This window comes from Cyphellophora europaea (genome assembly GCF_000365145.1).
Source record: "Cyphellophora europaea CBS 101466 unplaced genomic scaffold supercont1.3, whole genome shotgun sequence".
Classification (NCBI taxonomy): domain Eukaryota; kingdom Fungi; phylum Ascomycota; class Eurotiomycetes; order Chaetothyriales; family Cyphellophoraceae; genus Cyphellophora; species Cyphellophora europaea.
The window spans coordinates 1,106,965-1,133,327 of NW_008481809.1; the positions used below are offsets into that span (position 1 = coordinate 1,106,965).

General features: G+C 54.4%; 9 protein-coding genes across 9 annotated transcripts; 4 read left to right on the top strand and 5 right to left on the bottom strand.

The window, feature by feature from the left end:
• Positions 1-304: 304 nt before the first annotated feature.
• HMPREF1541_03309 (uncharacterized protein) lies at positions 305-2,280 on the top strand (the record flags this gene model as incomplete). The annotated part of the gene is made up of 8 exons (XM_008717661.1): positions 305-509; positions 556-935; positions 981-1,132; positions 1,178-1,408; positions 1,459-1,476; positions 1,528-1,901; positions 1,950-2,011; positions 2,059-2,280. The coding sequence occupies 8 exons, from the start codon at positions 305-307 to the stop codon at positions 2,278-2,280; spliced, it is 1,644 nt and encodes a 547-aa protein (XP_008715883.1).
• A 406-nt stretch (positions 2,281-2,686) lies between these two features.
• Positions 2,687-4,078, top strand: HMPREF1541_03310 (uncharacterized protein; the record flags this gene model as incomplete). Its single annotated transcript, XM_008717662.1, has 3 exons — positions 2,687-3,505; positions 3,550-3,867; positions 3,920-4,078. 3 exons carry the CDS (start codon positions 2,687-2,689, stop codon positions 4,076-4,078), a joined length of 1,296 nt encoding a protein of 431 aa, XP_008715884.1.
• Positions 4,079-6,107: 2,029 nt separating this feature from the next.
• On the bottom strand, positions 6,108-7,202 carry HMPREF1541_03311 (uncharacterized protein; the record flags this gene model as incomplete). The annotated part of the gene is made up of 1 exon (XM_008717663.1): positions 6,108-7,202. The coding sequence occupies one exon, from the start codon at positions 7,200-7,202 to the stop codon at positions 6,108-6,110; it is 1,095 nt and encodes a 364-aa protein (XP_008715885.1).
• A 921-nt stretch (positions 7,203-8,123) lies between these two features.
• HMPREF1541_03312 (uncharacterized protein) lies at positions 8,124-10,547 on the bottom strand (the record flags this gene model as incomplete). The annotated part of the gene is made up of 2 exons (XM_008717664.1): positions 8,124-9,744; positions 9,793-10,547. The coding sequence occupies 2 exons, from the start codon at positions 10,545-10,547 to the stop codon at positions 8,124-8,126; spliced, it is 2,376 nt and encodes a 791-aa protein (XP_008715886.1).
• Positions 10,548-11,171: 624 nt separating this feature from the next.
• HMPREF1541_03313 (uncharacterized protein) lies at positions 11,172-12,107 on the top strand (the record flags this gene model as incomplete). Its single annotated transcript, XM_008717665.1, has 1 exon — positions 11,172-12,107. The coding sequence occupies one exon, from the start codon at positions 11,172-11,174 to the stop codon at positions 12,105-12,107; it is 936 nt and encodes a 311-aa protein (XP_008715887.1).
• Positions 12,108-13,098: 991 nt separating this feature from the next.
• HMPREF1541_03314 (uncharacterized protein) lies at positions 13,099-13,940 on the bottom strand (the record flags this gene model as incomplete). Its single annotated transcript, XM_008717666.1, has 2 exons — positions 13,099-13,334; positions 13,388-13,940. 2 exons carry the CDS (start codon positions 13,938-13,940, stop codon positions 13,099-13,101), a joined length of 789 nt encoding a protein of 262 aa, XP_008715888.1.
• Positions 13,941-17,509: 3,569 nt separating this feature from the next.
• HMPREF1541_03315 (uncharacterized protein) lies at positions 17,510-20,740 on the bottom strand (the record flags this gene model as incomplete). The annotated part of the gene is made up of 4 exons (XM_008717667.1): positions 17,510-17,788; positions 17,875-19,653; positions 19,701-19,799; positions 19,823-20,740. The coding sequence occupies 4 exons, from the start codon at positions 20,738-20,740 to the stop codon at positions 17,510-17,512; spliced, it is 3,075 nt and encodes a 1,024-aa protein (XP_008715889.1).
• Positions 20,741-21,684: 944 nt separating this feature from the next.
• On the bottom strand, positions 21,685-23,522 carry HMPREF1541_03316 (uncharacterized protein; the record flags this gene model as incomplete). Its single annotated transcript, XM_008717668.1, has 2 exons — positions 21,685-21,991; positions 22,042-23,522. 2 exons carry the CDS (start codon positions 23,520-23,522, stop codon positions 21,685-21,687), a joined length of 1,788 nt encoding a protein of 595 aa, XP_008715890.1.
• A 1,361-nt stretch (positions 23,523-24,883) lies between these two features.
• HMPREF1541_03317 (uncharacterized protein) lies at positions 24,884-26,200 on the top strand (the record flags this gene model as incomplete). The annotated part of the gene is made up of 1 exon (XM_008717669.1): positions 24,884-26,200. The coding sequence occupies one exon, from the start codon at positions 24,884-24,886 to the stop codon at positions 26,198-26,200; it is 1,317 nt and encodes a 438-aa protein (XP_008715891.1).
• Positions 26,201-26,363: the final 163 nt, after the last annotated feature.

Consider the following 26,363-nt stretch of genomic DNA (forward strand, 5'->3'; position numbering starts at 1 on the left):
TTGATCGGGCTCGGAATCAAGTCGTGAGCTGTCGGATCTTCCATTTTGCGCCCGGGAAGGCACTTGCTACGACTTGGTTGGTGGCTTTGGCCTGAGCCGGACCATGCTGATCATACGACCATGCCTTGCATCCCTCTCCAGGTGGACATGTCCAATCTTTTCGAATCGGTTGTGATAGCAGATGGTGTGGGAGCCAGGGTAGCGCAACTGTCGAGGATTCTTGTCGGGCATGTTCAAATACAACGCGCAGCTAGAGCCTTCCGTTTCGTCCCTCGCCTTGTACAGCTGAACAAGTCCACCTGTTATGGCGGACAAATCACCCGAGAATGCGGCCGACCGCAAGGCCAGCGTTGATAGCGCGGTCAAGGTGCTCGAGACCAAGGAGTATGAAGGCGTTAATCTCGACATGGCCGAAGTCATGGCAAAACACAAGCCTAATCCTTTTGGTGTGGGATACGTCAAGTTATATGTGTTAGTCGCGTTGCTCTTCCTCATCGCAACGATGAATGGTTTGTGAAGCGGTTTCCAATATGTACTTTATTGACAGGGTTTCAGGCTTTGATACCAGTGTCATGTCTTCGATCAACGCCCTGCCGAACTACACTCACTACTATGACCTTCCCGAGAAAGGAGCCGCATCGACTGGAATAGTCTTTGCCATTTGGCAGATCGGTCAAATGGTTGGGTCTCTGTTCACCTGGCTTTCGGACTGGAGGGGTCGCAAATTCATGATCTTCTTTGGTGCAATTGGCGTCCTTGTGGGCACTGCCATCACTGCTACCGCTCCGACACTGGGAGCGTTCATCGGCGGCCGCTTTATTCTGGCCTTCTTTGCGACGCTGGCCCATCTAGGTGCCATCATCTATCTGGTGGAGATGGCACCCACCAGATACCGCGGTACAGTCGCAGGCTTGTATAATACGTTCTATTACGTGGTGAGTAAGTCGGACATCAGATCACACGCTACTGACGAGGATTAGGGCTCCGTCATAGCGACTTCATCTGTGTACGGTGCCCATCTGCATCTATCTCATCAAGGCAACCTGGATTGGAGACTCGCACTGTGGCTGCAGATGGCCTGCCCGGGCATAGTCGCTTGTTTCATTCTGTTCTTCCCGGAATCTCCTCGATGGTCAGTCTGTCCCTCTTGAGACGGGAAAGTCATTGACGAAATCAGGCTTGTGATGAAGGATCGCCACGAAGAGGCAGCCAAGGTCATCACGAAGTATCACGCCAATGGTGTCCAGGACCACCCATTGGTCAAGCTTGAAATGAGGGAGATGATTGCTTCGCTCCAAGATGAGCCCCCCGTCTCTGACTGGAAGTCCATGTTCAATCTGAAGAACCTCGTCAAGACTCCAGGAAGACGCTATCGACTGATGCTCAACATCGTGTTTGCGTGGTTTGGGTAAGTGCTCCGCTCCATTCAACTCTTGACGGCGTTAACGAGGCACACAGTCAATTTTCAGGCAACAAGTAAATCCGGCTAAGAAGAAGCTGTGACATCCCCTGCTAACAATCAAACAGTGTCATCTCATACTACCTGCCCTCTCTCCTGAAGAACGTGGGAATCACGTCAACGAACATGCAGTTGCTGCTGAACATCATCTATGCACTCGTGGGTTGGATCTTCAGCACCGTTGGCACCCGTTTCCACGATATAATTGGCCGTCGCAAAATGTTCATGATCAGCACCGCCGGAATGGTCTTGTGCCTTAGCATCACGGCTGGCACCGCTGCAGACTTTGTCAATAGCGGGAGCATGGCATCGTCAACTGCCAGCATCGTCTTCATCTACATGTTTGGCGCAGTCTTCAGCTGGGCGTACACCAGTATGCAGCCCATTTACCCGACCGAAATCATCTCCAACGATGCCAGAGCAAAGGGCGTGATGTGCTACAGTGAGTGAACCTGTGGTAGTGCTGACACATAGCTAACTTAGGCGACAGAACTGACCGGCGGTGCCTCGGGTTTCCTGAATACCTTCGTCACTCCGATCGCCCTGCAAGATGTGAGTCCATGTTACGTGCAAACCGAGACACTGCTGACGAGCTGCAGATAGGGTACTGGTTCTATGTCTTCTTCGTTTTCTGGGATCTCTTCGAGCTCGTCTTCATCTACTTCTTCTTCGTTGAGACCAAAGGCATCAGTCTAGAGGAGCTTGATGAGATCTTCGAGGCGCCCAACCCGAGGAAGGCTAGCACGGCTGTCAAGAAGATGCAGACGAGAACGCTCGTGACTGCTGAGGGCGAGATTGAACAGGAAGTCAAGCAAGTTTGATACAGCTCATCTAAGGCTTCGCAAGTGCGACATCGGCAGCCCGTCAGTGAGTGTTTTGGCGCGAGGACACTCCGTGGCTATAGCGTATAGCTTGTTTCTGCCCCCGCCAATTCCGGAGTGTCCGCGCTGCGACCGAAGCCGACGGCCGACCTCGCGAAAGGTGTGCAGTCAAAAACCGCGCAACTCCATGCGGTTCTAATGCCTCAGTTGGCTGACCGATGTCCGAATACGTGGTCTTAATCTGACTCTGCACCGTCGCTGCCGAGAACATGCGATCTGAGTTCCCAGCTGATGCCAACCATTGAATCTTATCTTATCAATCTTTTCACTGCCTTCTTTCCCCTCTCCTTACGTCTCTTTACTGTACATGCTTACTCAACAGACCACGGCATTTATGCGCTAAACAATGGCCATTGACTTCTTGCGCATCCTCATCCTCTATGCGCGTCACGCTTTCCCTTATCTCCTTCGCTTAGCTCGCCAGAAACTCCTCGCCGTGCACCACCGCTACACTTACCGTCCCACCGAAAAACCACTCAACGTCGTTGTGATCGGAGCTTCTTTTGGTGGTTTACACGTCGCACAACGCCTCGCAGAGACTCTGCCGACAGGCTACCGTGTGGTGCTAATCGAGAGGAACTCTCACTTAAACTATGTGTTTGCATTTCCAAGATTTAGTGTGGTGTCAGGGTACGAGGAGCGGGCCTTCGTGCCGTATGACTGCATCGCCAAGGATGCGCCAGAGGGTGTTTTCGAGAGGAAGCATGCAGAAGTGGCGCGGGTTACGAGCGAGCAGGTTGTGCTGGAGAGCGGCGAATGCGTTCATTACGCCATGCTCGTCGTCGCTACAGGGTGTAGCCAGCCGAGGCCGGCGAGGCTGCGGAGCAGGGATAGCAATGGCGGCTGTCAGGAATTGAGGAATCTGCAGGGCAAAGTAAAAGAGGCTGGAAGAATCGCGGTCGTCGGCGGAGGAGCGGTGGGCGTCGAGCTCGCTGCTGATATCAAGAGCTACTATCCAGACAAGGCTGTTACGTTAGTGCATTCGAGGCAGCAGTTGCTCAACAGCTTCGGGCCCGGACTTCACAAGCACACGATGGAAGCTTTGGAGAAGCTAGGTCTCAAGATCAAGCTAGGAGAGAGACCGGCAATTTCTGATGCAGGTAATGAGGAAAAGAAGGGAACCCTGACATTCTCTGACGGCAACGAAGAAGAATTCGACCTCATTGTAAGTCATCGAGAAACCCTTGAGCTGCCGCTGACACAGTTTAGGTACCCTGTACGGGACAGCGTCCTAACGCATCTATCCTTGCCGAACTCGCACCCGCATCCAGCTCAAAGCAAACGAGCCGCATAATGGTCAAGCCAACTCTCCAGATAAGTGACCATGACGATACCACTCCATACCCGAATATATTTGCTCTTGGTGACGTCGCAGAGACCGGCGGACCCAAGATGGCGCGCGCCACCATGATGCAGGGTGAGGTGGTGGTGAACAACGTCCTCAACATGATCAAGCATGGAAAGGCTTCGGCGACTTACACGCCACAGCCTGAGATTGAGGGTGCGATCAAGCTAACTTTGGGCATCGTAAGACATCTCAACACCGCCTTTACTGGACGAAGCTGACGCTGCCCCACAGAGAGATTTTGTTATGTACACCCAGGATAGCATGGGGTCTGAGTTGCTATTCAGCGGCAGTAACGGGAGTGAGGACATAGACGCAGCCAAAGGTTGGGCTTGGTATGGTCCTGGTGCGAAGGCTATGCCGAAGCGTCGGATCACCGAGATCGATGAGTAGGTGGTATGAGCCTCAGTCCTTGATTCAGCTCAATCCCATTCACGAAGGCCGAATGGGTTGTCTGCACTGGTATCACCAGTGGTACCTGCTGGCCGATACGCAAAAGCTGGGACATGGGAAGTAGCATCCCCAGATGTCAGTTATCACCAGCTGCGTGAGCAACGCATTGGACGGGCGGCAGTCACTACTTGACCAGTGTCGACCTCACTGGTCCACATCAGATTCTAGTCCGACACCACTTACTGCTGCACAATACTCTGAACGATACTACAACATTCCTAGCACATATGTTCAATCAACTGCAGACTCTAGTGACATGTCTTCTCGCGCACTCTTCATAGCTTTCGTTCTTTCGTTCATCCACGCATACCTGAATAGAAACGCACAAGTCACGACAAAGGCCTAAGCGTCAGTCTACAGACTCCAGTCTCCTTCATCCCACCACAGAGCAAGACCGGGCATCAACGATCAGAGCTCTCACCCAACAGACATACCCGGCAGTCCTTCAATCTCTTGGGAAGTCTGAACAGACATGATCAAGTGTCTTAGGCCCTTTGCGGAAGCGTGGTAACATCCCACCCTCCACGCCACCCCACACTGCTCCATGAGCAAACACGCTGGCTAACGATCAAACATAGGTAGCGTCTCCTCCACCCCATCCAGCGCGAACAGCAAGAGCACCAGCAGCAATAGTCCGGGAGACACCCACGACCACGCCCAGACGCCTCAACGCTCGCCCAAGACTCCTAAGCCACGGCGTGATCGCCGTCACGGCAATCGGTCTTCACACTTAGATGTGCAGGCTCCTCGGACGCCACCAAAGCCACCCACGAAGCCTCCGGAGCGGCGCTGGTACTAGGGGTGGAAGGAGTGGCTCCCGGGGTTTACGATTGGTGTGTTGAGTTGCTTCCTGGTGGCAACCGCGGCGTTGATATGTGCATGGAATGTCCTGAAACTGATGTGCATCTTGGTTAAGAACACAATGAAAATTTGCTGGCTCAGTGCGGTTCCAGCCAGGATGGGCCGCGAGCAGCGAAACAGCACGATCGTGTGGCTGGATGTTGCATGGGCCGGTAGGCGTTAAAGGCCAGGTGTGGCCTTGGTCTCAACACGTAAACATAAGGGTAACAACACCAGATAAGCGTCGAGACTAAGCTTAACTTCAGTATCCCCGTCACTCAAGAAAACGACCGTTGTGTTTGGAGGAATCTAAAGCCTTGTGATGTCCCTTGCTTCTACTCGAACTCATCTCAAGATAGGTTCTGACTTCCCTGCCTCTGCATTTCGTATCTCTCCCCTCTAGCCGCTCTCCTATCTCCGGCTCCCCTCCCAGCCTGCTTCCGCCTCCGCTGCCATCGCTTGGCCAGGACTGCCACAATCGCGAGGATCAGCAACGCCAAGATCGTGCCCAGCACGGCCGCTGCGATGGTCGACGGTCTCGCGGGTGCAGTATTGAGGCTCGTCTCCGGTCGCTCGGAGGGCGCTGATGAGTCCACCGGCGGCAGGCCTGTCGATGAGTGGGACTGGGAATTGGTTGCGCCGGCTGCGGTGGTGGCGGTGATGGTAGTCGTTGGGCTGAAGGTGAGGATCGTGGTGGCTGTTGTTCTGTCGGTGGCGGTGAACGTGACTCTGGTCGTTGTTGCTGTAGGTGTGTCAGCCGGCACAGTGCTCGGCGTGTCCAATGTGGTGAACCAGGCGGAAGTATCCGTGGAGTCGGCGAAGGTTGTCATTGTGACCACCATGTCACAGAGTGGTATCGAAGAGAGGAAGTCAGCGCGCGAGGATCCTCAAGTAGACTGTTCTGTGCTCGAGAGTGACCGTTTTGTGCCCGGTCAGATTCGTTCGCTGCCAACGTCCTGCGTGATGCTTGATCGGTCCAATGCCTCAGGTGATTGTTTTGGAAACGAGGTCATGGATAACTTGGACAAAAAATGTCCCATAGGATCGAAGGAGGGTTGTCCGACGATGATCACGGCAGCTTATGGTATCAAGCTAATCAAATGCTGGCCATATCTTCACAGCAAAGATGTTAGATGATGCCGAGACCACTCCACTTGCGAATGGCTTTCTGCCGACGCTTCTCGTTCAACACTGCACAGCAGAGGACGATGGCTTGCTCGAGCTCTTGTCCTGATAAAAGCCCTGCGCCACTGAGTGCATCATCGTACAGCCTCAGTTTCCCTCTCTTCTTCCAGCTAGTCATGGCTTTCTGCTCGGTATATGCAGCAAGTGCAGCGCCGAGTCCGACATCCACGAAGCGAAAGTTACCGGCTGGTCCTTTGGTATCGTTCGCTGGTGCCAATGAGCTGGGAGAGTGTGCTGAGGGCGTAACTGAAGCGAGGGGGTCTGAGTCTGCGGCACTCTGGGCAGATACGAGTCTGAACGAGAGACTGTCGGTACCGTTGGGTACCGTCAAAATCCAATCGTCGTTGTCACCAGGCCGATTGAGTTCGAGCCACTTGACTGTATTCAAGTGCTCGTAGTCTCCCAAGCCAAGTCGTACCAGTTGCGGCTTCTTGTGAGGGAACTGGGCAAACGCCACGTTGGGACAAGTCTTACCCTCCTCTGCCGTCAACGCGTTTCCCTTGGAAGCTAAACCGTCAGTGACGCTATGCAGTACAACATCTTCCCTTCCCTTAGTGAAGCCGGAAACTTCGATGAGGTACATGGCATGGTTGTTGGGGTCTATGACCACGTTGTGGTTGAGTTTCCAGGCTGTAGTGTGATGGAAGGAATACTCTCGGTATGAACGTGAGTGTGATTTGAGCCGGGGTTTATCAATCAGTGATCTGGTGGATGCCAATGTTTCGTGACCGATTGTAGGTATTTTGTCTGATGATTGATTGTCGACGAGTGCAGAGATGGGAAATTTGTCGTTGGTGTCGAGTGTGGACATGGCTTGCTTTTGAGCGCCTGGAGCCGAGATCTTGTCGTCGTTGTCCTCGGTCGATGCTGCTTGTTTGTCGCTAGGAAATCTGCCGTCGTTCATGGCTAGTATCTTGTCGTCACGCTCTATGGATCCGAAGGCTTCTCGGGAAGATTTAGGCTTAAGGTCGCCAGGTTGCCCAGCTTTACCGTCCACAAGGATCTTGTCGTCCGAATAATGCGTTGTGCTCGTTGCCATGCTTTTAGAGATTTTCTACCGGTGAATGATCGCCAAAATTGCCGTCTCTGATTCAGTAGTTGGATTCGGGGGTCGCAGTAGCTCAGGCTACCTCTTTGTCGGGGTCTTGCAATTTCAAAATGGGGGCGGTGAGTACTCCTGGATCCGGAATCTGCGACGCGCGGCTCCGAAGCGCCAGTATGAGTGAGAGGTCGCAGAAACGCTGTTGGACCGTAGACAACAGTGTACCTGTCACGGTGGGCGCCTTTGTGCGGTCGAGCTCTGCAGCGTGACCTTGATCCAATGGCGGCGCTTTCTGAGGCAACGGGACAGGTACCAGGTAGCTGCTGGGATGAGCAGGCTGCCATGTTAGCTGAGGGGCTCCTGCCCGCTAAACTTTGGCGGAGTTAGTGGGCGACTGCCCGCCCGAACGCTCGCAACCAGCTTGCTTGTCATCCTGACCTCGCAATTCATGCCAAGCATGTTGACCGCGGCGACCCAGATCTATTCGTCCGTGGATTCTGAGGGGAGAAGCGTCAATCGTGACAGATGCTTGCAAGCCGTGGTTTTCCGCGGGCACCAAGCTGGCGGAACTGCGTGGCTCTCTGACTATGGTGTCGCGGCACAGGCGGCACTCTTATCCGGGAGAGTATAAGGCGTGGATGAGGAACTGAAGGAACAGGCGAAGTGGGCAAGATAGCGTGATGGCTCGGAAGGGTAGACACAGTCCTATATGGGCACAAGAAGCATGGATTTGGAATGAAAGTAATGACTTTCGTCTAGCATAGGCGTTTATTTCCAAAAGGGCATTACCCAATAGCACCTCCATGGCCACCAATTGGGCATCTGCGATCACAGCTCCGTCTTACCCTTCCACCAAACCTTTCCGTGCTCCCCAATGGACGCTGCTCCACAGCGCTCGCTTGTGTCGGCAGGTACCTCTTACAGACCCGTCCGCGCCTCCACGAACGCCTGGGACTTCTGCTTCTTATCCAAGACTTGATCTGCCATCGAGGGTCGAAACACTGTGCCATCATGCAGATCTCGTGAGCTCGCTCCCACGGCAATGTAGTAGTCCTGACTGTTCTGCAGCTTCCAGCTCTGCGCTTCTACATCCCAGATGCTCAGATCGCGCCTAGTGAGGTAGAAGGTTTCGTACCGCATGAATCCGGGCTGCAGTGGGCCTACTCGGTCGAATCCCCGAAGCTGCATTTTGGGAGCGTTCGGGATGGAGACGTATAGCTGGGGCACGCCATATCCTGCGCGGGTGCCCGTATTGCCCACACCTACACGCACTGACAGCACAGGGTCCCAGAGATCTGGGTGGCCGCCTTGGACGACAGGCCGGCTTGCGTTCGGATACTCTCGATGGTCTGTCCAGGCGGGCTCACTCATCAGGTTCTGGATCCAGTATTCAAAGGTAGTATAGCTGAGACCAAAGCCAAACTCGAATCGCGGTTCGATGTTGTCGCGGTCGAAGGCTCGATAGTCGATGTAGAGGCCCTCGGTAAAGTTGTCTTGTGGGAAGGGACCTTCGCTCACAGTCGAGTTGAGCAACTCGCCATAGTCGCTTTCGTTCTTGGCTACGGTATAAGGAAGTCTGCCTGAAGGGTTGACGTCGCCCCATAGAATATCAGCAATCGAGTTTCCTGCCTGCTGTCCAGGCACACCTGCGAACAGTACAGCTGTGACGTTGGGGTTCTCGATCCATGGGTCAACGACTCTAATCCCTGCGCTGTGAACAATGACTACCACATTGGTGAAATTTGCCGCCAAATTGTTGATTAGCCGGTCCGAGAACTCATCTGTCAAAGACACCCGGTCAAACTTTTCCGAGGCGTAGGCATTTATGAACACCAGACAGGCGTCAGCATCCGGATACGGCGGTCCCGGATTATCAGAAATGAAATTCCAGCGTACCGTACCTTGAACGGCGGCCATTCGTTCAACGATGGCATGGAAGGGACTGATAACGTACGCAGGAGTTGTGGAGCCTGAACCACCACCAGTGATAAGTGTGCCGTTGTAAGTGTTCCAAGCCCAATTCTCTTCAGGACCGCCGCCGAAGATGCCAGGGTTGTTACCCCAAGGGTTCGGTCTTGACTCAGCATCGTAACCATAGATCGTCAGGAACCTCGGGTTCTTCAAAGGTAGAAAGTCGCCCTTGTTCTTCACCAATACCGTACCGGCAGCACCAATTTCACGTATAAGCGCGTCGTGCTCTGTAGTAACGGCAACGAGTGGAGTTTGATCTTGCGATCTTGGCCGATGTATCGAACCGGCCTTCTGCGCCTGTAGGTCAACATAAAAGGCTGCAGCCAAATGTCTGACAACCATGTCATCTAGTCTGGCAGCATCAACGGAGCCGTTGTTGACCGCGTCGGTGAGATTGCCACCCCACCAACCGGCATCTGGCATGTTGAGATCAAGACCTGCGTTGGCAGAAGCGACTCCAGCATATACGGCATTCCAGTCGGACATGATCATGCCTTCGAAGCCCAGCTCTTCTTTGAGAACGCCGTTGATGAGCTTCGAGTTCTGGCATGCATATGAGTTGTTGAGCCTAGCCCAATTAGCGATAGATCTTGGGTGCATTCCAGAGAGAACTCACCTCTGATAGCTGCACATCACAGCTGCAGCGCCTTCCCGCAATGCATCCATGAAAGCAAATGCATACAGCTCGTGAAGCGTCCTGTCGTCGATATTGGACGAAATGGCTTCGCCTTTACCAAGCTCCGCCCTACGGCGCTCTTCTTGCTCGTTGCCGAGCCAATGCTTCGCAACAGCAATGGTGCCCGTCTCCTGCATGCCCTTCGTGACGCGTCCCATCGCAGCTCCTGAAAGATATGGGTCGTTGCTGAAACCTTCCCAATTGCGCCCTCCACGCGCGATTCGACCTAAAGGGCCCCCCATAGGCCCAAGCGCGATTTTCAGACCCAAGTCGCGATACTCCTCACCGACGGCCTTACCATAGCGGTACATGAGATTCTTGTCAAACGTCGCTCCTAGATGAATGCCGGCAGGGAATCCTGAAGCGAACTCAAAGTCACGCACACCACTCGGGCCATCCGACAGACACATCGGTTCCCAGCCAAGTCGTGGCACCGCGGCAGTGTTGCCCACACAGCGGCCCACATGACCTCCAGTCAGGTTTACTTTCTCCTCGAAGGTAAGTTCGGAAAGCAGCTGGCGAGCTTTGCTGTACGCATCGGCCCAGTGTTGGTTGCTGGACCCCTTGGCCTGCGGTGCGGGATACACAGGCGGGCTGAGACCTAGATAAGGGTCGGTCTCGTTGGTGTAGCTTGGGGCAGTGTATGAATAGCAGTATCCATGTAGAAGAACGACGAATACTATGGTAAGCCACATCTTGAGACACTTGGCGGTCAAGAAGAATGGTGAGAAGAAGTGCGGCATGGTCGTCCTGGGTACCCGCCCTAGGTCTTTCCCGATTGAGGTTACACGGCCATCAAGTTTGCGGGGAGCGACTGACAGGGATCGTTGAGGTGTCAATTGTGGCAGTCGCTACGGCTTCATAAAGAAGGCAGCAAAGCGTGCCCGAGTCACCGCATGTCTCGTTGCCATCGGTAACCGCACATTACCTGGTCAGTTGGTCTGCGGCCTACTCAGGCAGGACTTTGGATCACTTCACGTCACATAGTCCACCTGAAGAGAAGCTCATTGTGACTTCTCCGGGTTCAGTGACGACACTCATGTCAATTGCGAGGAAAGCATTAGCGAAGGTCCTTATCGAAAACCTGCGAAATATTTTGTCAGATGGGAGCAAAAGGATGGACGTACCAAGGTCATCACAAGAGACTGAGGTACTTCTCTAGTCGCACTACGGTTGCCGGGATATTCGATCAGCCTCAGGCCAACGACAGACATCTTACCAGCAATACACCGACTGCTTGCGCCCGTAGATGAATATCACACACAAGCATTATCTCCCTCTACTCTCCTGAACCCGTCTGCCATGCCAAACTCCCCAGCATGGCAACAATCACCTCCCCACGCGCCACCTCGCCGGCCCCCATCATAACCTCCCCATCGCTGGCGAGCCTCAACTCACCAACCAACTCTGGCACGCCCACCTCCTCACTACGGCCTTCCCTCGACGTCTCCCGCCCCTCCGATACACCCTCACATCCACAGCAGTCGCAGCGGCGTAATCGTGCCGCCCTGCGCGACTACTACAACCTCAAATCCCGGCCCGCGACCGCGCAACCGGGCCGCAAGAGCTCCATAGCCAGCACCGCCAGTGACGCCACCACCAACACCACCACCACCGTCAACGCCGGCGGGGCCGAAGACAACGATACGTCGCCGCTCCTCACGCGTCTGGACGGTGCGGACTTTGACGCCGAGGCGTTCATCAAGAGCCTGCTAGAAAGTTCCTCGCTGCGCGATATCCTCAAGACCGAGTCGGCGCTAGTAAGTGAGATACGAACGCTGAACGGAGAGCGGAAGGCGCTGGTGTACGACAATTACAGCAAGCTGATTAGGGCGGTGGGGACACTGGGAGAGATGCAGCGGGGCATGCGGAGGGATCAGAATGGCGTCAGTGGGTTGGATGGGGTGGAGGTCGTGCGGGGGAAGATGGATGCGTTGGAGGAGACGGTGAAGACGATGGGTGTTGATGGACACGAAGGAGGTGCGACGGACCTCGGTGCAGGGGGCGGAGCTAAGGAAAGGAGGAGGAAGAAGGAGCAGAAGGAGAGGGTGCGCTGGGTGCTGGAAGCGCCGAGACGGCTGGAGGGGATGGGGAAAGCGGAGGCCAACGATGAATTTCAGCAAGTCAGAAAAGCGCTGGATGCGTGGGAGGGCGTGACCGGCGTGGAAGAGCTAAGACACGCCTGTGAACGAGTTATGGCGGCGAAGCGGGGCCCCGAGGAGGAAGACGAAGAGGGCGGAGATGGAAAGACATGACCCATGCTGCTCTATCCTGGTTTCTTCTACAGGAGAAATCCACCATCGCGCCTCAAGAGCCTGCGAAAGACCACGGCACACCACACTGGTCCGATCAACCAGACTTCGCACGTCGTCGGTATCGTGGGGGAACACAGGGCTGACCGAAAGCAGCCAAGCGAACCCGATGCGCCATGTCTGGGCATGGGTGAAGCATCGCCTCTCGACGACATTGCGCGAGTAGGGCACGATGCCGATCTGCATAGCTCCGTTGGCAAGAAGCGCAGCGAACGGCGGGAGAGGTGTTCCGTTCACGGCGACTGACGTTTAGGATCATGTACTGTTCGGCTCGGTCGATGCTCGATCGGGAATCTGGCTGTGTCGTAGGACCGTACATGGTTCGGCTCTTGGACCACTATTACATCTGACAGAAGGACGTGCGTTTTGCGCAAGCGTTTCACTGAGACTGCGCGTGCTATTCAGAGTCACCTTATATAGCATATGATGTGGATCCCCAAAAAGCGATCTTCTATCTTGTATCGAGCATTGAGCATTGAGCATTGAGCATTGAGCATCGAGCATTATATACTCTGCAGTAGCTATTATATCTGCTGTGGCGCACTGAATCCCTGGTATCTGCATGCTCTAACTCCAGGCGTCCTGTGCCTGGTCGTATGTCCGAACTGATCTGTTCTACTACAAAAGTGCTAAAACGATGAAAGTCGATGTTATAGACAGCCTCGCGGCTTGGGGTATCTCTAGATTGGCGTCGCAGAGCTTCGGGCCGCCTCCGATTGCTGTGGCATGATGTGCTGATCGACGTGCTGGCTTGTAGCTGAACAGACAGCAGTGTCTCGTTGTAGCGATGCGTCCATGCTCGATTCAATGGCGCCGAAGTATCAGCGACATATTCGAAGCTTCTCAGGCGAGATGGGTCTGTACGGAGTTCCCCCTCCCCGGGGGAGTCTTACCCGTCCTCCAGAAGCGATTAATATTGCAAACGAGGCGCGCCTCAGCCGAAACAAGCACAGGTGAAAAGTTTCTTCCACCAAGGCTTGCTGCTGGGCTCATCATCAAAGCGGCTTTTCTCGTTAGGCGCTCGAGGTGTTGGACTGGCGGGCTGATTGGCTCTCATCTGAAGCGGCTTTGAGTAACCAGATGTCTGGCTTAGCTGGCCCGTGTGGCCGAGACCATTAACACCGGCGAGGCCAGTGTTCCGTCGGGCTTCGACAACGCGTCTGACAATGACTAGACCAAGTTAGCAAAAGCCAATCGAAAAGATCTCGAGGCGCGGAACATACGAGCAAAGGTCTCTTCAATGTTGACCATTTCTCTGGCACTGGTCTCCATGAAACCACAGCCGTGATCTTTTGCCCATTCCCAACCCATCTTGCTGCTGACAAGTCTTGCTTCTTTCAGATCGCACTTGTTGCCTGCCACGATTTTAATGGGAGGGAATTTCCAGCCTTCTTCGCGCTTTCCTCGCACTCTTTGGCCTTTCTGGGTTAGTAGGCGATTGTTATCCTCGAGCCTGTTCTCGGCCTCGATATCAATCATGTCCAGGAACCACTGGAGACCGTCCAAAGAATGAGGGTTTGTGATGTCGTAGACGAGTAGGAAAGCGTCCGATTGTAGGTTTGAAGCCGCCCACAGGCTCCGGTACTCCTCCTGGCCGGCAGTGTCTGTGAGAGATAAATGGTAGTTGAGCCCGTCGACGGTGCGAGTGACTGAATAAGAGTCTTCGATGGTAGGGTCATATTCTGACGTCCATTGCGATCGGACCAGTCGCAGCGTAATCGAGGATTTACCACAGCCGCCGTCGCCGCAGATGGTGATGGAGATTTTATCTGACATGTCGTAGTCTTGGCCGAAGCAGGACCAACGTCGAGAACCCAGCTTGTCGGAAAGGCCCCTGAGAGGCCTCTTTGGACGAGGTAGAACCTACACAGCCGGAGAGGTGTTTGCGAGGTAGAGGTTTGTTCGCGTCAGTGGAGCCTCGTCTTGGCGTGTCCTCAACTTGGTCGACACTGCGATGGTCGCAAACGATGTGGCGAGGTCGATTGCACAGTGGATTGCAATGGCTTCAGAGAGCGACAAATGTTGCGCGAGGATGGTTGGTTGATATGAGGACGAGCGCCGCGATTCAAGACGATTGCGCAAGGCAATTCTCGGAAGCCGTAGCAGGAGATTGGCCGTGTATCACTCGGTGTATCATATGACCTTCTGACTGTTCTGCAGCTTGATTTGGTCCAGAGAGCACGCAAAGGTTCCGCAGACTGAAGACTTGTATGAGGCGATTCTGGTGAACGAGGATGATCGTTGAAGGAGCAGCCAGCAACTAAAAGGGATGGCTGGAGCGGATGACGAAAATTCGAGAAATGAAAGCCCTGGGGTGACAAGGGCACGACAAGGGGCACCACCGGCTGTTGGACCGACAAACTATTTCTCGCTAGACTGGAGCAGGGGTTTGGGCGCTGGGTTGCAAGGTGGAGGAGAAAGTCAATGTAGGGCAGTCAAGTCGAAGTCTGGCCAGGCGCAGAGTGGGTAGTTACTCTGTCGGTACATGCGTCGCTCTGTCTTTGCCATGTCCTGCCTTTTGGTCGAGCATGATTCGAGGATGATGCGGAAGCGACCAGTGAGGCGGATACAAGAAAAACGAGCAAGGAACTGCTGCAGCTGCAGCTGCGGCAACGGTGTGGGCACGCCTAGCTCCACCCCTAATAACTGGGAGTCATTCCTCCTAATTAGCTGCACTGCATGCAATAATGCTACTTGCCCATACTGCCTTGTGCTTTCTGATGAGCTTGTGCATTCTAGCGCTGGCTACCCATCTCATGCTATGCACCGTACTCCAAGTCCAGCAGTTTGAGCCAGAGACGTCTGTCGCCCTCCCTCACTCTGCACTGCCGTTCTCCCATCCCGATCATCCCTGCATCAAACTTCTCCGATCCAGCATCCATCTGGCCCAATATCAGGGTTCACGACTCCACTGGCTGGCTTCCGCGTCACGTCCCGCGCACCAGACGCATTGCAGCGTAAATCGGCACTATTGCCTTCCGGGCTTGAGACGTTGGGCATACTTCCGGGCAGCCAAAAGCTTGTCATTAGGGATCCATGGCTACTGCAGAGGTGCCGCCCGCTGCCCCGGTATGCAGTATCCATACCGCTTTCTGGATTCACCCAGATAGAGATTTCATGCAAGCTCATCGAATAGTGTCCTGCATTCACTAACAGTAGTCGTCAGTGGCTGCTCGCCTTCTACATGTCTGTTGCCGCGGCATTCAATCCGCCACCGGCACCCGTCCATAATCAAATTCAGCCAAGTGTCTGTTCTGTGGCTGAAACGACGGCGGAGTGCTGCAACGCTGATCTCCCATCCTCCTGGACAATTGACGTCAATTTATCCCACTCCCCTATTCTACATTGCGCAAGCTTTCGGGGCACTTGGGCATCCATGATTCTGGTATCCGGACGGAGGACTCGCGGAGCACAGCACTGTCCACACGCCGATCAGGCATCGATGCATGGATTTTCTCCCTCTGCAGTGAACTCTGACCTCGGTACACAGCCGATGGGCCCTGTTGTCATGCACAGCAGCACCACGCGACCCTGCCGGCGCTCGTGGACTGAAGATCATACCCCGTACGGAGTACAATGTACGTACAATGTTGGCTATCTTGGACCGACGCTACACTACTCACACTCCTCTGACACCGTTCTGCGAAATGACTGCCTTCTCCACAGAGGTACAGTACCCCTCCCTCGGCTATCGCCTCATTGTGCCCTACCATGCATAGTACTGTACTCTTATCAGATCCTATGAAGCAATTAGCAGGGCCAGTATCACTTTCTCGTGCCTTTTTACGTCAAGTCCAGACCATGGCTCTCTGCGATGTACTTCTCATCGCGAACATGGGCTCTTCGCTCGTGCCTCACATGGCTGCTCAGCGGGCAGTGGTTGGTCCTCCCGAGCAATCTTAGCCATCACAACTCTCGCCTTCAGTACTCCTCCCCTGACGTCCATTCATCAAGACCTCTCCACAACATGTGCAGTTCACCCACATCAAACCCCATCAATTTAGCCTGGTTGGCGGTCTGGTGGCCCCGCGTACCTGAAGCCCCTGCATCAAAACCCTCCCGCACTGCAGCCCTACAATTCGCACCTCCATGTATTTCCCTGCATTTCATTGTTTTCTTTTTCTAGTCTCGTGCTGCAGCCACACACACACACGCACACACATCAGCCCCATGCACGCGAGCGTGCGAAAAGTGCCGTTGAGCTTGGCAGGCACTGGACCGGGGGTAATTATCCACTTGAAGGCAGGGTATATACCCGAACGTCAGCGTCTCTGCGAAGAACCTGCGGGGAGGTCAGTTAACGTGAACGTGCATCCATTCAACTGTTGCCATCTATAAATCTGCCGAACGGACGGAACATCCACACACACACACACACACACACACACACACACACACACACACACACACACACACACACACACACACACACACACAGGTAAGCCGCGTGGAGTGATCGACATCATGAAACTGGTACGTGCAATGTCGGTTTGACCAAAGACATGGGGTTATCACGAGCCAGAAGTACCGATGCAGAACAAACGCCTCCGTCGCCCATGACGTTGACACCGCTAGAGCCCCAGATCAGACACACCGTAGACTTTCTTTTGGGGTACTGGAGATATCAGGTATCAGTCGAGTCATTCTGACAATGTTCGGTGACAATCAGTCCTCATGGTGTAGGTAGAATAGGCAAAAGCAAAGACAGGAGGAGTCCATCTAATCATGCAGCACTGGCGTGCTGCTCAAAATAATCTTTGTTCATTTTCGTTGCGCGTGGTATCTAAACTTGTAAAATGGGTCGTAATCCAAAAAGAAAAAACATATTCAGTGCTCCCTCCACATGCTCCTCAAGGTGGTGGCAGAGTTACGTTTCAAGACGCACCTGTCTCCTGTGCTCGCTCACTTCGCCGACAATCGGTTCACTCACTCAAGCGTCACCTTTCTCATAGTCGCTCTCTTACTCCATACTCGGAGAAGCCCGCCAGCGTGTGTGGCAGGCGGTTCAGCCCCTCCTCGCGTCGCCCGAGCCGTCTCCTAGCGATATAGGGCAGAGATCAGGCTCGTCCCTGGAACGAAGTTGACAGGGCGCAAGTGGTTGCCTGACAACCCGCACATCACGGAATTGCAGTCCTGGTTCCCAAGAAAGAATCTAGGGTGTCATATGGCGAGGAACCCGTACCCACAGCCTCAACAGCAGCAGCTTGAGGAGCTCCGCGTTCTCAGCTTTTCTTTGAGCTTTAGCAACCGTTTGTGCTTCGTCTGCATCCTCGATCAGAGTCGTAGTCACATACCGTTTGGGGCTTGATCATTTTCACAACAGTTCCGCTTTTGCTTTCTTTCTGTCAAGCAGGTAAAACCTGTGATCCCGGCGGTTCTTCTCCTTCGTCAATGGTTTGTGGCAGAGTGCCCCTCTGCGCGGGTTGGCCCTGCTCTTCAGCACTTTGCGCTTGACTGAGAGGACTCTTGTTGGATATCTGGTTCGCAAAGTGGGGGCTCTTGCGGTTATTATCAGTCGATGCAGCTCCAATCCCCTGTGCTGTATTTTCGCCCGAGACATATGGCGATGATGTCGAGTTCTTTTCTGAGGTACCGGTCTTATTTCTAGGGGAAACGCGCCCGTTCTGTAACTGTTAGTGTCCGGGGTCCCGTCGCTTGTCGCGCGAGAGACTAGAAGAACACAAAGGGTGAAAGAAATGGGCAAACCAACCTGTTTCGCCCACCGCAGCCCACAAGAATTGCAAAGGTCCCTCTGCCCACTGGGACCCCGCCGCCACTCCGGCGTGACCCGGGTGTGGCAGTTGGCGCAATCCTTCTCTAACTGACCCAGTCCCTTCCTCCTCTTCCGTTTCTTCCGGCGGCTTACAAGGCCTTGAAGTTCCTCAGCCAGCATGCGGTTCTGGCGCTCCATTTGTCGCAACTCAAATTGCCAAGATGTGCTCCGGGTGGTCTTCAATTCGTCAAATATGTTGTCCTCGCTTGCGAGTGCTTCGTCTTGGTTTCCGAGTGGCAAGCCGCCACTCCCTGCCTGTGTGATGACACCTGGATCGGTTCGAGGCGTAGTTGAACCAGCGGCAGAGCCAGCGGCGGCATCCGACATTCGATTCGGGGTCGTGCTGCCCTCACTCGCGACCGAGGAAGTAGGATTATTGTTCTTCTGCTGCAAAAGCATAGCTCGCGTCATTTTCAGCAAACGCGTCTGCGCAAGAACGAATGTAGGTTTGGCACCCTTTTTCGCGTCGCCAGGATAAATGGTGGTCTGTGCCTGCAGGACTTGACCCCGACGGTTCTGCAAATCATGCTTGAAGGTTCCCTTCTCGCCCACGCGGGCTCGCTCAAGGATGCGGAGGAATTCCCGCTTCGACTCAGGCCGCATCAAAGATTGCATGCTCACGCCGATCATGTCTTCGGGGAGGCGATCGAGCATAGCGCGCGAGTTGGAGGAAATATACAGGAACATTCCAGAGGTGGACAACTTGCTCCAGAGCTCGCTGTCACCGACGCCGCCGTCGTTGGAAAGTTCCTTTCTATCAATGGCGTAGACAGGACGCTCGCGGCCAACCATAATCATGCACTTACGACCTTTGCCTTGCTCGGTATGTAGGCAGCCGTGAGCTTCAAACCAGGTATAGCCTGAGTGTTTGCGTCGGATGCGATAGACTACATTGACAGGCGCCCCGCCAGCCGAGTCTTTAAGCTCCCGCGTAACAGGGACGATGTCACTGGGGTGGCAGACAGATGACAGCGGTGTGCCGACAAGTTCGTTCGCATCGTATTCTAGCACCTTTCGACTTGCTGGAGAGAGGTACAAGAACAGACCTTTGAGTGAAAGAACATGTACGACATCGTCCGTGTTTTCCAGGAGCACCTTGTCGAATATTCTGCGTGTCTGGTCGGTCTCACCGGCCCCGATGGCGCTCAACACCTGTGAAACTTCGTCCCTCGGGATTGTCTGGCCCATGTCGGTCAAGCCGGAGTTTGGATCTGGTGGAACCGGCAGGGAATACGCTGGCATAGCACTTCGATTGTAGTTGATCGCGTAGGTTCCGTCTGGATTTCTGCCACTTACGCTGTTCGGCTGCTCAACCAGGTCGACTTGAAAGCCCACGAAGTAGCGATACTCCTCCGTGTCCCAAGCGATTGGGATCATGGTCAATAGATTCATGAACGGCTGGCCACCCTTCCGGTAGTTGATCAGGCTGAGCTGTGCCTCGGCACGTTTGTTGATCTGGTTCTTCAGATAGAGCACGGATTGATCGTCGACATACTTGCGCTTGACGCCCGATTGAACTTTGCCATCTGGAGCTTGCAAAAAGCGGCAATTCCGGCCAAGGATCTCATACCGTGTGTAGCCTGTAAGACGCTCGAACATATCCGAGCAGTACACAATGGGAAGATCGTGCTTGTCGATGTCACAGACCACGAATGCGCACGACAAATCTACTGGGCCTATGTTGATTTCGGGTTTCCTACGGGTTGCGACCCTCATCTATGGGCTGTCAGCTCTTGCAACGATGGGAACTGCAAAGGGCTTACCAAAACACCAAGCATGTCGAAGCCGCTGGATGAGTAGGCATTGTGGAAACGAGATATACCAGGATCGGTAGGCCCCTGCATGGTTGGAAGTTGCGATATCTGTTCCATGGTCATTTCACCACCTGCGCGAGGTTAGTACCGGGTACGTTCAAGGAAAAATCACCTATACCATTATTTGTAAAAGGTGATTGCCCTTCCACCGACTGTCGTCGTGATAAAGGATTCTGCGCGTGGAGCGGTGATGGCATAACGGAATGACCAGCGGAGCCGCCAACCATAGATAGTGGGCTGGGTGCCATTGGCGCAGAGGGATTCCTGCGGAGAGATGTCTTCTTGTTTGAGAAGTTTTGCGGCATTTGACCAGCTGAAGTGCTGTTTATGGGTGTGTGAGGGCTCGCGACGTCCCCGTCCGGGTCGTGATTTGGGTGAGCATATGGGACGGGAAAGCCGGTCGACAGGGGAGATTCGCTATAAAGTGGTTGCTGCATGCCGGGGTGAACACTCATTGGCGTCGCATCGCCTGCCATCGCATCGAAGTCCATCGACATGTCCATGGCAGTAGGTATGTAGTTGTTCGGCTCCCCCGCCATTGAATGGCCCATCATTGCGGGCGAGTAAGTGGTGACATTGGGACTCAGGTCATAGCTCGTATTCATCTGCCGAAACTGGGTATTGAGGGCGAGATCTTCCTTCGACCGGACTCGGCGCGGGTCCAGCGCTTTCGAATGCGACACGATATCTGGCATTTGTTGCAGCTCAGGAGGGGCAGGATTGGGGTCAAACTGAAAGTCGGCCAAGTCGGTTGTACCGAAGGCCATCAGTGATGCTCTTCTTCCGCGGTTTTGATGCGCATGTTGGTTGAACTGGTTGGGATTATATACACTCCGTCGACGCATGAGCTCTTCATTGTTCTGGGATAGGATCTGATCCAGCGTCTCGGCGCCGGCATCGAGATTGTTTATGCTTGCGTCCTGCGGGTAGCTGCCAGAAGGGTCCATCGCCGGGTACGGCTGCCCATAGAGGTCTTGCATTCCATTCATGGTGGCTGCGGGGTGTTAACGGAGGGCTTCGACGATGGGAGATCAGGGACAGCTGAGGATGCGTGGACGGCCGATGAAAGGGCGAGTGAGGATCTGCTGTGGTGAGAGGTGAGGCGGATCAACTGGCTGCATCTCGAAAGCTCCAAAGAGCAGCGGTCTGAAGGAATGTAGGCGATGGATCAGCGATGGCGAGTGTCCCAACGATGCCGTCGACGTCGACGTCGGGTGTGAAGAGTAGAAGGAGATGCGACAAGGCAGTGCGGTGCTCGGGCTCAATCAGACCTCGGGAAGGGGTGGCTCACACTGGCTTGCTGTGCGACTTCAGATTAGGCACGCCCCATGCCCCGATTGAACTCTACTGCAGCCTCTTACAGCAGGGTTCCAGTTGGCAGCCGGCTTGGGTCGACATAATGAGAGGGCTAAAAGGTGGGCAAACCGCACGCCAGATTACCCTATGTCCCTGATTCGCGCATTGTGGGCGCAAGTGGCGCTACTGGATTCGCCTAGTCCAGCAAACATGGGCGAGTTGATTCCCATCTGGCACCTCCGTTATCCATCTGCGAATGCCAATGACGCCCACCAGGACCCCTAAATGGGCCCCCAGAGCCTTGGTTACGGGGTGGGATGAATGCAAATGCCGTCATATCCTGATCTACTTCTCATATCTCAATGACTGCTTCAAACTCGTTCCAAAATGTTTTGATTTTACAGATAAGTGAATGCGCTTTGATAAAGCCGTAACCATGATGGAATAAGGCAGCCATGTTAATCAAGGTGTATGCGACGCGCATACAATACCATTGTGGCCCACAAAACTGATGCCATCTACGCCCTGCTAAATTCAACAGGTTCAGGAGGGATGCCGCCATGCATCCCATTGCTGTTCAAATCCCAAACAGTTCATGCCCGACATATTCGTACATGATGCAGCAGAGCACCGCAGCTTAGGCATTGAGCAGCACGGGTTTCGCCTCGGGGGCATTGACAAGATTTTCAACGCCGAGAGCCTTTTGTGTAGACGCTTGCTGCCGATCCTCTTGCGGTGCCATCCTCGCTCGAGGTCTGCGTGTGATCTTGCCGCCTCTGGAGCCTGGTCCCGACTTAGGCCGTTCTTCTGCGTTCGGTGCGTTTGGCGTGGCGACAGAATCCCGCGCAGCAGCCGCAGCAGCACGAGAGCCTCGACCGCCGCGTGATCCAGGACCGCCGCCTCTACCTCGACCACGTCCCCCACGTTTGACGGTGCCGTCAGCCCTAATGAAACAGTCAGCATGCATGTCACCGGCAGAATATACGTAACATACCTCTCAATGGTCGGCTTCTCGCCCTCGGCTACCAGCGGGCCGCAGTAGACAAAGAACCCTTCTTTACTGGTGGCGGCTTGTGCCTCCCATACTTGCTCACTGTCGTCGACAAAGTCATCATCGAGGTCATATTCTTCGACCTTTCTCCTGCGTTTGGCTTTCTTTTTGGGCTCCTCTTCCGTAGCACTGTTACCCTCACCAGTGCCGTTAACACCTCCCATGGCCACATCGCCATCGTTCTCTGAGTCCCGATCGATGTCGACACTGCCGTCATCGTCGCCACTCTCGCCTGCTGAGTTGGCCTTGCTCCCGGACCCGGAACGCTCCAGCGCCGCACCGGCAGCAGCTACTCGAGCCAGTCGCTCACGTTGGGCAGCTTGTCGCGGGTAGAGAGCTGCAAACCCGTATTTCTCTTCAGCCATGCGGGCAAAGTTGACGACCTTATTTTTGGAGTCTTTGAGGTCCACATGAAGAACAATGTTCGGCCCAGTAGCGGTTGGATCGCTTTTCTCAACCAGACTCATCTCGCCGCCGAACATGCTAGCAGACAGCAGACCTGAACCAGTCGGCATTGGCGGTGGCTGCTCCTTAGCGCGAGGTTTGGGTGACGCCTGGCGTGTCGGTGCTTCCGAGGCTGGTTTCTTGGTCACAGATGTCTTGCGAGAATTTGTTGTGTCTGGCGGATCAACATCCATTGTGTGGTTGGGCTGTGGTGGGGATGTTCGTGGAGGCGCAACTTGGGGTTCTGACGAGGGGGTGACATATGTCCGCAGCGGTGAAGGAGCTGTAGGCATAGAAGGCGCAGGAGGGTCAATGAGGCTTGATATAGGTGAAGCACCAGGCCGTGAAACTGGTCTGGGCGGCGTGTGAGCCACATGCGATGAATACACAGGCTGAGGCTCTTGGACAGTCATAGATCCTCTGATAGGGTCATACATGGAAGTCACTCGTGGAGGTGTTGGTTGGGGTGGCGGCGCGGTGTGGTATGGTTGCATCGATGGAGTTGTGTTCGAGAAGCCGTTTTGGGGAGGCTTGGCAGCTTCAGTCATATCGCTTCGTGGCGCCGAGGTTGGGTGGCTCTGTGGAAATTGGTACGGTTCTACTAGCCTTGATTGCTGCAAGTTCGTCGAAGGTGGAATTGACTGAATCGTAGGTTGACTTTCCGCAGCTTCAACTTTTTGCTTCTTGCGTGCAGTGCCAGTCCCATTGGCGGCACGCGGTTTTCTAGCCGGCTTGGGAGCATCAGGATCAGCCTTGGGTTTTGTGGTGCGTGGCTTGCGAGTCTTCTTGACAGGTACAGAATCTTGGCGGTTTGCAAGCACTTTGGCCGGAGCTTGTGCATTCTGGTAAGGGTCGCCAGCAGGGTAATGCGTCGACGAGATCGACTGATGAGAATGGTTTTGCAAGCCATGCGGTGGTTCCGAATCGCTGCCAGGAACGCTGGAGAGGTCGACAGACGAACTCCGCTCAGGCGCCTGCATCATGCTATTTCGGGTGACACCACCCTGCGATCATCGAAAATAACTTCGACGTTGGTAGAACCGTGGTTTATGAGATGAAGATAAATCTCAGGAGTTCTAACGGAATCGTAAAAGTCGTCAAGAACGCGTAGAATGGAGAGAGACGATGCAATGTCGCGCGCGTAGCCCCTGGGTCGACAAAGTTTTGATGTACAGAGCGACAAACACCTTGTTGGACGACAGATTCGAACAGATACTACCCAACGGTAAGGGTGGGAGCGCCCTGGGGACACCCGAAGCAAGGCGGCAATTAGCGCGGACGATGGAACATGAAATTGTCCAAGGACACGGAATTGAGAAGACGGGTAGTTGACAAGTCAAGAATAAAGGCAGCAAGTGATGAACAGAGAAGAAAAAGCGATGCAAAAGAGGAGAGCGGATCATAAAAGACAGAAAGCTGGGCAAGGGCGAGCGAGAGCTAGATCAAGATGACAATCAGAGGGGAATCCGCCAGAGAAACTTGAGAGAGGTTAATTGACTTGACACAAGGACACGCCAGGTCCGACTTACGAAACCAAAAGCCTGCAGGCAAGCAGCAAAGCTGGAAAACTAAGACCATCTCCACGAGGAGGCAAGCACCAACGGCAGCCCAGCACCCTAACTTCGCCCTGGACCCGGCGCAAGCACGGGGCGATGCACAAAGCGTCAGACAAGGCCCGGCCAGATACTGGTACCTGAAGAAAAGAGCTGAGTCGAAGATGCGTTAAATGCATGCTGCACTGGCAGTGCACGAGGCAGCGGGTTTGGGGACGGAAAAGCGGGGCTAGCCTCATCTGGTTCTACATGGCAAAGAGCCGCGTTCTCTCCACATGGTCATTTCCACTCCTTGCAGCCGTAACGCTTGGATCGAGGCTACGACTACATCGTTGTTTTTGTTTTGTAGCCCACTGGTGACTCCAGCAACTGCCAATATTGGCAGTCACTGTAAGATATTAGGTAATTTTGCTGCCTGTTGAAGGAAGCTGCGGGTGCCTGGTGCTCCCAATGGTTTCCACTATCATTGGTTCCCAGAGATTCGTCGCCTTCCCGATCTATGAGCAAACAGCTTCATCAAGAGAAATCATCCCACGACAGAAACTCGCGGTACTTGCCCAAGCATCAATGCTCTTGAAATCTGCTTCGTCACCTACAGGATAAACGGTAGATGAAGGCATAGCTTCGAGATCATTAACCCGATCTTGGTGGACCCACCATAAATATTGCCTATTGGCCAACCGAAAACGCCTCCCGACTAGCGCGCAGATCCACCGGCCTTTATATCCGTCAAACCTTGGCGCTCTAAACTTGCGCCTCACCCTCACCAACGTCTGTTATTTCAAAGCATGGCCATTTCCGGGCAGCGCTTCGAGCTCGATCTCGATGCAGAGGACTTTACCATCAATCCCATCGATGAGTCTTCCCTGAGCGAAGCGTTCCGGATCAAGGATATCCAAGAACACGAGCCCGCAGACGTGCCCGCCCCTCCGCAACCGAAAGCCACAAGTACTGGCTTCCCCGAGCACAAACAGCGTAAAGTCTCGCGCTTCAAACAGAAGCAAGAGCAAGTGCGTCACAATGGAATTGAGCAGCTAAAGTCCCGCGGACCGTCTGATGCGGCTCTGGCGCATCGGCTAAGCCGCAAGCAGGGCGTTGGCGCTGAAGCAGATCAAAAAACCGAGATCAGTGAGGAGAATGATCGCCGCATCGCTGCCATGTCTACCCAAGAGATCGAAGAGGCTCGAGCAGAGATAATGGGGACCTTGAGCCCAGCACTCATTCAGCGGCTAATGAAGAGATCTAGAATTGACGACGATGAGATGCAAAATGACATAAACCTTCCTACACCAGGACAAAACGTTCCATCACACCCATCGACCGAAGTAACAGAGCCGCCAATCAGAAAGGATGTTAAGACCGCAGCAGAACTTCTCTCCAGCTCTGGAGCACAGGATGTCCAACCTCCTGCAGACATCGGGGCTGATGACCCAGATCCTCCACCAACTACGATTCACCCCGAGCCATCAAACGTCCACTTCCCCGTACCTCCGCGCTCGCCCTCGGACTTTCGCCCGCTCGATCCCAACTCGCCCACGTTCCTCTCAGACCTGAAGTCCACATACTTCCCCGAGCTGTCACATGCGCCGTCCCCAAACGCCCTCGAATGGCTGCAGTCACCGTCCCCACAAGATCTCGAAGCATCCTCATATTCTCCCGCCCTGACCTCATATCCCGCTTCCTCCATCCGCTTCTCCTTCCGCGGCTCTCTCATACCTCCAGCTACCTCCCTGCGACTGCCAACCAGTCTCGGCCTGCATCACCACGGCGACGCTCCGGATTCAGCAGGCTACACCATCCCAGAACTCACACTCCTCTCGCGCTCGAGTCTGCCGAACCAGCGGTGTGTCGCCTACCGAACACTCGGTCGCATCCTTTACCGGTTGGGCAAGGAGGAGTTCGGGCGGCGGGGTAGCGAACTATATGAGGCACTGTGGGCAGAGTTTGAGAAGGAGCGTACACTGGAGTTGGTCATGACCGAGGCCGCTAAGGAAAGAGGACACGTCAGTGCCAAAGCGTACGCGACAGAAGCGCTGTGGTTGTGGCGCAAAGGATGTGGCGGCGAGAGAGGCTTGAGGAAGCCGGGCGAGAGAATGGCGATTTAAACGAATTGATCTCCCTACTCCTGAACACAGAGCGTTCTATGCGAAAGAGACATGAGCAAGCTGCGAATGTGTTCCTCGCAAAGTCTTGAAGAGCCGCAGGCACCTCATTGCGTCAGGCTCAGGCCCACACCCAGCACCCTGGGGAGCGCGCAACACGACCTGC